The 12,395-nt window shown below is 39.3% G+C and overlaps 1 protein-coding gene across 1 annotated transcript in view; it reads left to right on the forward strand.

Moving 5' to 3' along the window:
- The window catches only part of LOC140379787 (gamma-aminobutyric acid receptor subunit gamma-3-like), a 154,101-nt gene that overhangs the window by 115,708 nt on the left and 25,998 nt on the right, over positions 1–12,395 (forward strand). The window contains exon 7 of the mRNA XM_072464311.1: positions 5,804–5,941. Within this exon, the coding sequence (XP_072320412.1) occupies positions 5,804–5,941 (138 nt within the window). The remainder of the gene's footprint in view (positions 1–5,803; positions 5,942–12,395) is intronic.

Consider the following 12,395-nt stretch of genomic DNA (forward strand, 5'->3'; position numbering starts at 1 on the left):
TTTTTCTTAGGAAATAAAACAGCAAGACATTGAACTGGTGCACAGTCGATCAAACAAGTAGGATTTTACAGAACTAGGAATATAATATGTATTTCTTTTGACCTGTAGCTTGATAAACCTTAAACCCCAGAGTTTGTCCTGGAGCATAAATGACAGATGAGCTCCTTCTGTTTTTTGTCTATTTAAAGATGTCATTTTACAGCATTAAGCCTTCGAACTAATTGACTGCACTTTTTTGTAAGTGCAGTATCTTAACAGCAAACTAATGGTTAGACTTGAAGAGCATTAAAGCGGAGCGTAATGATCAGGTCCAACAAAAGCCATTCCATCCAAACCAATTGAACAAGTTACTTACTCCCAAAATATCAGGCAATCCAGTTCTGAATGACAAAAGCCTTAAAAGCTCCTCCCGTTTATAGCTTGCGACCTTGTTCTTTTGATGAATGCATGAACAGAAAAGTATTTTGTTGTAATTCCCTGCACTTTACAGTCTCCGGACGTAAAAGCAGCAGTAAAAATACTGGTATCCACAGGCTGCCATTGTACCTGTGGTTATTCACGGGTCCTCATAGAACTGCATGTACCACACTCCTCCAATATGTAATGAGAAGGTACAAAGTAGTGGGCTGAAATGACGCATTGTAGTGTTTTATATTTGAAAAATGTGAAGTTACAGAAGAAGTTGGAGAAAGTCTGTTGCTATGGAGATGGATGCAGTTCGTTGGTTTCTGCAAAACAAAAGTTCCAGAGTTAGCTAGTATGAGTTGGTAAATAGTCAGTGAATAGTATGTGTGTAACTTAAAGGTGCAACATGTCTGGTGTAGGGCTCACCATGCTGCTTGTTGGGAAAATCCCTTCGAATGTGTCATTTGTTATAGTTCCCTGATACTTCTCCCCCAAAAGTAACCGCGTCGAAAGCAAGTCATTAGCGGTTAAAGTAACAATTCAATAAAAATGAACAAATCTCTAAAAAATACACACACTGCAGCTTTTTCCAAGTAAAAACTGAGCCAGAGTCAACCTTCTGTTAGTTTTAGTTCTAGTCTATTCTCCAAACGTGGCACAGTCACAGCAGCGCATTGTTCCACAGCAGAAACAGCGCCGATGTCAGAACTTAACACACGTATGCACACTAAAAACCAGAGGTGAACTGCCAAATAGACATTAAAATAGCATAGACGGCTGTATCCACACATCTTTTTAGCATCTGTAAACTCTGAACACATGTGGAACTCGCGCCGTTGTCGTCCGTTGTTATTCGCGTCACAAAGAGTCGCAAAACAACAATACAGATCGTTAAAAAACACGTTTGACAGATTTCCTTGAGTGTTTTGGAAAGCGTACGTCTGCTGCAACCAATGAAATGTCAGGAACGTCTCGACACCCGTCCGACAACGCTACTTCTGATCAGTTGTTTTTACAGTTGACAATCATGGCCTCTTAATTCTTCGTCTTGCTCCTTTTCACTTTCCAAAATGAACTGTGCAGCATCTCTGAATGAGACGAGAGAGAGCGGCGTCTGATCGATCACCGCTGCTGCGACTCCTCCATAACTGACAGTTATAACAGAGGAAAGATTAAATAGAACAAATTCAATAGATAACTCCTTACTCGTTTTTGCGTGATGCAAATTTAGCCATAGCTGCCAAACAACATATTGTATCTTTTGAATGTGGCGAAAAGCCGTAAATGACCAACTGGCTGAATAATATCTCCATGGAAACAGGAAGATAATGGACCCTCTACCAGAAAAGTTAGACTTTTAAATAGGTAAATAGTCGTTGGTTTAAAGCATCAACACAAATGTGTTGCTATGGCAAAATAAGCAATGACAAAATACACTTTTGCATGACAGTGAGAAAGAGGAGCTCTCCATAACCCTTACTCGTAACTGAGCCTGCTGCAAAGTTACACAATATGGCTTTAATTATTTTTAGCAAAATTCAACTTAACAGGCACATTTATCATTTTATTTAGAAAATGAAAAAAAAAACACCTTTTCTGCACTTTTGTGCTGAGTTCACATTAAACAAAAGCTCAGTTGTGTCTGAAAGGTCAAATTCACCATAGCACTTCGCTCTTCATCCGAGTTAATGCTGGAGCGAGTTTGCCATTTTAACATTGCCATGACAACGGCGGCGAGTCATCTTAAAAGAATTGGTCAAAACTACAAGTTACACTAGAGTTTTTCTGAACAACTTTGAAAACGGGGTGAAAGGTTATTGTGAGATTTAGTCAGAAAATGTTTTTCAGTTCCCGTCGGATGTGAACCATGAATGCCACGAGCGATTTGGAGACACCTGGATGTTATTTTGCCATTATAAACTAACCACTTCTGCAGTTTTTGTCACTCGTGCAAAGGTGGAAGAGAGAGACATTCCTGCTGTGGAATGTGAATAACGCTTCATGTCTTATTTTTTTCCCGCTTTTCACACCGAACTCCAAAAATGCACTTTCAAAACACATATATCAAAATCATAAATCATGTTGATCGTCTGCAGTGGAAAAAATGTCTAGCCTTAAATTAAACGCCCAGTAATGAATCTCGTTCTTGTAAAAATGTGGTGCCATAGGAAAAAAGTTATTGCTTCCCCTGTATCTAGAAATGAAAATATTCTATTCCAGACGCCCTTCCATGCAAATCATGTCCTTTTCAATAATCATGACATAATGACGTAGGCAACAATTAGTGTGTTTCTTTTAGTGCAGCTGTCGTTTGTAGTGTCTTTGCAACTTCAGCCACCTGCACCTGCCTGCTGCAACTTCTTCAATTCCTTTAGAAAAAAAAAAGCTCTTTCCCAACCTTCTCCATTTATCCAGGTTTGGGACTGGCTTGTGACCTTGACTACTGCATGTGATACAAAATGTTCCTCAAGTTGATGTCGTTTTCTGTGTGTTGTTGACATCATATTCAAAAAGTAAGTCATAAAATACCAATAGATTTTCAATGACTAAATGTAGTAAAATTTACAGTATTTTGCAAGGTTTTGTTGGACAGGAAAGTTGAAATGGGGGATGAGAGAAAAGGGAAGACACATGCAGTAAATTGTCAAAGTCGGGACTTGAACTCACGACACTGCGGCCGGCTGCACTTGGAGCCTGGCATATGGACCACCGGGCAGCATGCATCTTCAACAATTGTACGTTGAAGGATAGAAAGGATATTTAAACTAAAATTGTAGCTTCAAGCGCTATTGACCTTATTCCGCCCCGTCCACTTTTCCCTCTTTATACCACGTGATCGGCACTGCTGTTGTAATCTGGTCCAGCGGGAATTCCGTTGGTTTAAATGGAGAACGACGGAAAGGTCTCGCCGCTAAATATGCAATAAAGTAGATTGATTTGTGCAAAATATTCAATGTTCATGTGACCAACAATGCACTGATTCGTTGGGTGGCCTTGAACACGGCTTTTATGGCCCGTTCACACATCAGCGTCCAAAGCGTCCAGTTTACATTCAAAGTCTATGTAAACGCGCGTCTTGGGCATCCTGCGTTTTGCAGCGCGTTTTGAGTGTTTTTGGACGTAAATCCTGCGGCTTGTTACGCACGACCCGGAAGAAGGCCCAAAACAAACCCTGCAACGATAAAAAAAATCTTTAAGACGCAGCTCTTGGAGCAAATAATGATATTGACTAAACTCTCCCCGGAGCACACCGCCTCCGTTTTTGGACTTTGTAAAGTTAATACACCAAAGCCACTTTCTCAACCTGGTCCACCATTATACCACGGGAAAAGCCACACTGAACAACCCCTCCACTGCGCATGTGGCGCGTCCGAGGTGTCTGCCACGTACAGGAGGAGCGGGCGGTTGCTATTGGGAGCGCACGGGGGAGCACGGCGCGCCGTGGCCCGCGCAAGGGGTGGGACGGGCGTCGCCGTCGCCAACGTGGCTGGTGCAGAAAAGTTGGAAAAGCTTTTTTGCTGCAAGACGCGGCGCAGAAAATTATCAAGAGATTTGGCTCTAGTAACGTGCTACGCACTGACCGGAAGAAGGAAACAAAACAAACCCGCACGAGGTTTCGACCAATCACAGAAGACGTGAGATTCTCACGTCTTCTGCTTCTGTCATTCTGACATCATGTCTAAGGTCTAAACGCACGCTATTGACAATTACAGGTTTTGACAAGAAGCATTAGTTTCTCACTCTCTCATCCTCTTGAAACTATCTCAATGTGGTCATCTCACAGTTTGGGTTGAATGGGATGTGCCGTATGGCCCCTAGGGCCTGTGACCATGTGGATTGAGTAAACAAACTTATTTGGAGAGTTCATAACTTCTAAATATAAACTTACTAAAGGATGTTCAGGGATGTTCACTCGAGGTGAGCAGGGTCTATCAAGCTACTATCGTTTTAACACGCGTAAAATTTTATGTACAGCCAGACAAAGTCTTTTGGGGGGGAGGGGGTCTAGAGAGAGACGAAAAAAATTAAGTCTTTTCAGCTTCAACCCATTTTGAGAAGATCCCTTAGTCTGTGTAGAACTTCTTTTCTCTGGAGGTCGGCAGCCTTATGTGAACTAATACAACCAGGAGGAGGATTACGTGGTGTGTGGCGGCGCCCAGACAGGCTTCCGGAATAAGGGCATTGTTTTAATGGAAAAAGCACAATTTATGATCACTACTTGTTATTTTTGTCCTGACTATTTACATGATTCCACTTGCTCATATAAAAGCTGCCAACCAATGTTTCTTTTGCAGTCAAACTAAAGCCATTTTTATTTGATATTCTTTCTACACCCACTTCTTATGTCATTAGCAATAACCTTGCCGGGCTATAATGTGTTTTTCAAGTACGCGCAGGTCTGTGAATGCACCACAGGTCTGGCATTAAAGCATTTTAATAGGTTTCAAATCCATTCTCTGCAACAGAAACATACTTTTGAGCTCACCATAGAAGGCACTGATTCATCTGTCATTTAGCAAGAAAACAAAATTGTCCTAAAGATTGTAATTGACCTTTTACCACGGCTCAAGTGCAGTACAATGCTGTCGTGAATGGTGGTAGGTCTTTAAAAAGAGTTGGGAAAATCAATATCAACTCAAGAACTGTATCAAAAATATATATGATACACTTCAGACGATATGGGACTATTTAACCGCCGTGTTCCTTCAGTCACCAATGAGAAATGTGAAAAACACAAGTATTTTTTACATTATTATGTGTTGGTTATTTGTCCCTAATTAAGTGACTACATGGCTAAAACATTTAAACCTTGCTTGTGTAATAATGCTTTGTGGTTTAATAAAGAATATAATTATAAAAATGATGAACGTCCATAATGGGCAGGGACATTTTCTGAGTACTCAAGCCACAAATACAATACAGGATTATTCAAAAATCCATGGCTCAATCAAAACCTGCTGAGTAATCTAATGATGAGCGAGCACCTTTATGACATGGTTAAAAGCTCATAAAAGTCCATTTTAAAAGTCCCATTTAAGAATGTTCTATTGTATTTGAACATTACATAATAACTTAGTAGCTGTTGGTTAATAAAAAAGTTATCACCGGTAATAGTTCGGGTCCTCAGTTGCAGATAGTTCGTAATATTTGGCCCTATCTTGCAACAGTACCAACTGCTATGTTCTTGAGGTTTGACATTTTCTGGGTCATTTCTTATGGATTGACTTAACTGTATGCATTTAGTCCATGAATCCTCTGTATTCCTGCCAATACTTTAGATTATCACTTATTTCAGCTGTAAATAAAGCCACATTTAGCACCATAGACCACACAGTGTAGCAGTGTGTATCAGTATCAGTATCTAAAAAACTGTTTTCTTTTTTCTTTTCTTTTTTAGATGGATACCCGCGAGACGAGATCATTTACAAGTGGAAGAGGAAATCGGTGGAGACGTCGGATCAGAAGTACTGGAGGCTGTACCAGTTTGACTTCATGGGCCTGAGAAACACCACGGACGTGCTCAGTACAACATCAGGTGAGGGTCAAGGGTCAAAGGTCACCGCGTCAATGAGGGATATGTTGTGTTGCTTGTATGAACTGGAATGATCTTTGAACGTTTTATTTATTTATTTGAATTAGGACAGTGCATATTAATGAATGTTTTCAGCGGCAGCTTCATCATTAATATGCCGGAGTTTGCTACAGCTACGTTTCATCCGATGTCCTAGGGCAGGTAAAAACAGAGGGAACTAACGGCCAAGATGCCTTTCTGTCATGAGAGTTTGGAAGCGACGTGTAAACTTGAAAGGTTATTAATAGGAAGTTGTTGCCTACCAACCAGAGGGCACAATTATAGATGCAAATAAACATGTTCTGCTATACATGGGATTCTTGTTCAGCAATTCATATTTCCAAATTCTCTCAAATTTGAATGCTCCTAGAAATATTTCAAATGTGCACTGTGAAGTGAATCTTTATTTGAAAAGATGTCGGAGGCAAATCTCCTCTATGTGTTTCCCTCTGCAGACATTAGCTGGAGTTCTAACTCAAGTTCTGATGTGGGAAAAGCTTGACTCAGAGAATGTCATGTTAAGTTATAGAAGACGCATTATTTTAAGATCTAAAACATGAAATGTGTCTCAAGTGGATCAATGAGTCCTTTAAATGTGCACTATGTAACTTTCCTCTGCCACCTCCTTGTCTCCAAGGAGAAGTTATTGTTTTACTTGAAATGTTTCACAATATGGAATTCAACACTATCTCCATGGAGACATGGAGGCAAAGTGGTGAGGTGACTCTACTCACAGAAAGAATGCAATTTATAATACTTATTTAGTTTTATTTATGTATTTATTTTTAAAATAAACTTTCATTCTTATTACACATATTATGCAAAATTGGCTTTTTTGAGCTTTTAACCATGTTCTAACATTGTTTCCTCATCAAAAACACAAAAACATACCTGGAGTATTATTTAGCTTCATGCATGTTAGTTTGATGAATCTTGGTTAGAAAATCCACCCCCCACCATCAAAAAACACTTCAGTTCAGAATCTCCACAGTAACTGCAATTTCCTCTATATCTGACGTTTCCTCAATAACTGCCGTAGCTTTGACGTGGCTTTGAGGATCGTCTCTGCCTTTTTTAAGTCCATAAATCCTCACAATTAGTACAGTTGCGTGCCTAGTCCCAGAAATGAGAGCCATGCTGCATCCTGTGAAATCTCTATCTTAAATGGTTGACTGTTGGCTACTGGCTGCAGAGGAAATTACACAGTACGTTTCATGGGAAACTGCAGATATCCAAATGTCATTTTGTTTGTTATAAACAAGTTGTTTGGGGGGGTTTAAACATGAGATGCCAAACTTAAGTTCTCAAGAGTATGTTTAAAGGCTAATAACAAATAATGCATAATATATAACCTTTAAGCAATAACATATTGAAGCTAAGCAGGCGGCAGACCCTTACATAGTGCACCTTTAACTTTTCAATCTGGTCAGTCCTGTTGCTCACTGTACACTGGTTATGACTTTATTTCCACTGTAGTGACAGAAGCTCATAAGAATTCCCCTCAGGTGTGCATGGGCCAAATAGGTTTTTCCATTGACATTAATCAGCGAGATTAAACATTCAAAAGACGCTTAATTATTAAATCCTTTCTCGTCTCCTCGCCTCCTCCGTCAGCGCACTTATGAGGCCTTGTGTTTTCTCTTTTCCTGATTCAATTTAAGCATCTTGTTGTAAATTCACAGGAAAATATTGTGCGTTCAACAGGTCCGGGGCAATTTGTGAATGTGCAATGCTTTGACGTGGTTCCAGCAGATTAATTACGTGATAGCGAGACACTGCGTAGACTGTTAACCTCTCTTAACCTTGTTTATACCACAGGCTCTATCTTTCCCGCTTTGTCTTTTCCCATAATGCAATCTGATTTGTTAGCGCTGCACCTAGCCTCATAAATATTCCCCATAGAAATCGTGATTAGCAGAAGGGCTAGCAGGGAGTGGCAATAGATAATAATGAGGTAATTAGCCAGAGAGTCCTATGTTTCCAGTTGTAATTTATTATTAAGTGGCACTATAGAATGCAATTAAAGCTTTACTCAATGTTCTATTGTTATTATTATTATTATTATTATTATTCTGGCATAATCTTAAAATGAGCCAAAAAGGGTAATGGCATTTACTGAATTTACATTTAATGGAGTTTAACTTTGGTTTTAGTAGTAATAATAGTAATTTTCCACATTTCTCATATACTGATCTCATCTCATGATACAGTTCATAAATCTGATAAAGCAATTCATAAATCTCACGCAAACTAGAGTCTAACAAATCCCCACAAGGGGACAGAACAGAAATTCTATAATTACTTGCCCTTATGTTAATTTGTGTAATTTTTTTAGAAGATTTTAGGGGCTCGATAATTTTGCAAGTTTCTGAATCTGAATTGTGTGTGTAATTGTTGAAGTTGGGTTAGATCTATATTGATTACATGAAAATGAGATATTCCCCCTTCTTTAGCTCCAAAGCCCTTTTTCAGTCCTGATTTCTTGGTCTTGGTTGAGTTCTGGTTCCTCCCCGTTTTGTCCTGGCTCAGCCCTGGTTTAATCTCCATTTACTGTAGGTCTGCTTTAGCCCTGGTTTAGTCATAGTTGAATCCTTATTTAGTCCAGCTTGAACGGAGGTTACATTTTGGTTTAAGTCCTCGTTATACTCTGGTCTTGGTTCGTCCCTGGTTCTGTTCATGTTAAACTCATATACAGACCAATAAGAGTTCACATGAAGCCATTGCCTTCTTTCAAATCTTCCCTCAAACAAAATCTTCGCAGGTCTCAATCCCCGACACACCTTTGACATTACAAACACTTTCCCACCACCAAAGCAACACACAGAAAGTCTCTCTTGCACTGCTCACAACACTCTTGCAACTAAACTCTCTCTTTCTTCCCTCCTTTGTTGATTGGAGAGTTATTTTAAGTCCATCATTAATTTCTCTGACAAACTCCTGCTCCTGCTCAACATAAGGGGCCGTTATAATAAGGTAGAGTGGACCTCAGTGCCACCGGGGGGATTCCCGCTGAAAACTGTTATCTACTTGCCCGATCCGCTTCAAAGACAAATCCCAAAACGTTTCACAAGCTTTTGGTCTCAGGATCCCAGCGCAAATTCCTGAAATCTCCCCTGATAGTCCATTTTTTTGGCCGTTATGCAGCAGAAATGAAGATGTGTTTTGTGTGGCGGGGCTCCTTGGGGTTTTGTGGGTTCACCAAGAAATGTTAAAAATAGAGCTTTGTAAAGGAGGAGAAGAGGAGCGCTGAGTAATAAGAGATGTTAGGTAAGATTTTCAGACATGGTTAGTTGTTAGAGCAAACATTTCCAAGTTTAAATTTAGAGTGCATGGGGATTTTCTGTGTTCTTCCTGTGTCAAAAGGTGATACATATTTTTGATATTAATACTTGAATTTTGTCAGTGCCGTAGTTTATCATTCATCAAAAATGAAAGATAGTGTTAGAAATGTAATTAATTATACTATTGCCATTTTAATTAATTTGGTGGTGACGTTGCAGTCTCTTTCCATTGTGCTTTTCCAAGACCCACCTACCTTATGAGATGATTTAAAAATATATATATAATAAAAGGTTTTAAAGGTTACACTTGTTGGTATTGGTATTTTCACAGTCGCCAGTCCCAGTCAAATGCACTGGATATATGTGCAACAAAAAGTACAAAAACCTAAAGAAAACAAAAACCTATTAGAGTAGTACAATATACACATGATGTATGAAATACTGTCATTATTAATAGTAGTATGCTTAGTATTATTTTTATTATCAATATATATCAATAATGATAATATGCTATTGTAAATAGGCCATATTACTATTGTAGAAAAAGCTTCAGTTGTAGTCATCTGGACTCAGTTTGAAAAAATAGACGTTTCGACTCTCATCCAAGAGTCATTGATGTCAACTGATGTTATTTATAATGGGTTACTGAACCCCTGGAAAGGTAGAGGACCAGGGCATTTAGATGCTAATCAGGTACTCAGGGTGGTTGAGCCAGGGTCTCACAAAGACAAAGAGGATTCTAATAGCCCATTAAGATTCTGAATAGGCTAGCTCGGTAGATACAAGGGGGGAGTTTCTGTTGAAACAAACAACTCTTTCTACTTCAGGAAGGCTCCTCCCAATGGGTGGGTCTTACCACAGAACAGTATTAATATCGGAGTTCTCGACCTAAATTCTGTTATTGACAATGACTCTTGGATGAGAGTCGAAACGTCTATTTTTTCAAACTGAGTCCAGATGACTACAACTGAAGCTTTTTCTACTATGGAACACGCCTGGACGAATGAGGGATTACACCGCTATATTACTATTATACATTTTTTTTATAAAATGCTTTTTAAATGGTCCAAAATACTTATAAATGCTTAGCCACCAATAAGCCTATAATTTGTGTGTAGGCAGTTGCAACAGGTCTGTGTGTTAGTTGGTTTATTCCCCAACACATCCACAGTACGATTTTGGTTCAGAGTTTTCAACCACCACATTTCCGTGCTGACACAAACTCCTCCGCTCACTGCCCTTTAGTTTTGAAACAGGCCGGGACCAGAGAACATGGAGCGACCTGACACTGACGCCTGAAATGAGCGCACACAAACTGGGCCTAGCATCACTATTTGGACGTGTTTTGCTGCGTTGTGTTTGTAAAACCTGCTCCTTGTGTCACCTTCAGCCTCTGGTCCACAGACAGAACAAGCACTCGCTGTAAACGTTAGAGAGACAGCAGAGGCAGTGAGCACCAGTGACGTGTGTTTCCAAATTCAGTTCCTCATTAGACTCATTTCTCCGTGAATATGAGTCGGACTGTAATAAAACATGCAGCATTTTGATGCTTAACGTCGTGCTGATGACTTTGGTAAATGTATCATTGCTCAGGTGCAGATCCTACATGTTGTCAATAGTTTAGAGCTTTTAAGTATGTTAGACTGAATCAAAACCGTAGTCAAAATCACACTGTATTTCAAAAGGCAACCTTTTTAATTGACGTGGGGCGGATCAAGGCACGTTGAAAAAGTTGATGCCATGGAGTAGGACCGGCTGGGCCGGATCAGTGAACGCCAAAATTGCGGGAGCAGTGAGTTTGGAATCAAACTCGACCCACGCAAATCTAGAGAGCACCGTCAGCTTAGGGAAAACTGACTGCCAACGTGTTCGTTGCCTCGTCTCTCTTTACTCAGCCTCACACTCGCGCTCTTATTTTTCTGGTTATAAACAGCTAAAACACCCATTTCATCTCGTCAGGTGTTAAAGCAGTTTCAGAAGCTGAGACTTAAGTCTATAGTGGACAGTTCAGTTGAACAAAGCGAGGGGGGTTTGTAATATCAAATCATTTTCAAAAATAAATTACATTGAAGAGATTTAATACATTTTTTAGATGCATATTTGAAACTGACTTAATTGTATGGTCGAGTCAGAGGGAGAATCAGGGGGAATGTTAGAAAGGGGGACACAACATCAGCCGCGGGGGGTTTCCCGTCCCCCAAAGATTTACGCCTATGGTGTGATCAGACTGAGCAGCTCCTCAGGGTCTGATGGACAGCAACACGATGACACACGAACTGGAGAGAGACACTTTAGTCTGTGAAATAATCAAAATAAAATAGGAAATTCAAGTGTAAATGACTAATTGTATTCATATATTATAGCTAGATTCACATCTATGCTGGACCATGAGTGTCACCCCCTGCAGGACACTCTGTCCGCTCTGGAGAGCAGCTTCAGTGAGAGACTGATCCACCCTCGATGTGTGAAGGAAAGGTTCCGTAGGTCTTTCCTTCCTGCTGCTGTCAGACTATATAACAAAAAATGTTAGTACTGAACACTCGCAATACTGACCTAACCTAATACTGATGTGCACTTCTGTCATATGTGCAATTGCTGTTGGAATTCATGTGCAATTCATGTGCAATTACTGTGAAATTCATGTGCAATCTATGTGCTGTCGTGACACATATTCATGTGCAATTACTGTCGTGATCACATGCAATGGTATTTATTTATTTATTTATTTGTCTATGGGAGTTTTTATTTATTTATAGGAGATCTTCTACTGAAAGTGTTTTTCAGACTTCCTATAAGATCTGTTCTGATCTGTTCTTCTGTATCTATCTCTGTATCTACCTGCGTTGCACCAATGAAATTTCCCCATGTGGGACAATAAAGGAATATCTTATCTTATCTTATCTTATAGTCTATCACAGAAGCGAAACACAGAGAGAAATAACGTTTTCTTTTTCTAAACGCTTTCCTTTTCCCCCCAAATGTAAGTTTACAATGTTTACTCACTCAATATTTTAAAATCGATTTTATCCTTATTTTAAAATACAGCAATATTTATTTGTTGAAAAAAAAAAAAAATATATATATATATATATATATATATATATATATATATATATATATATATATATATATATATG

Source organism: Eucyclogobius newberryi, unplaced genomic scaffold, assembly GCF_026437365.1.
Source record: "Eucyclogobius newberryi isolate DKJ021-1_F unplaced genomic scaffold, fEucNew1.0.hap1 SCAF_1, whole genome shotgun sequence".
In the NCBI taxonomy this organism is placed as follows: Eukaryota; Metazoa; Chordata; class Actinopteri; order Gobiiformes; family Gobiidae; genus Eucyclogobius; species Eucyclogobius newberryi.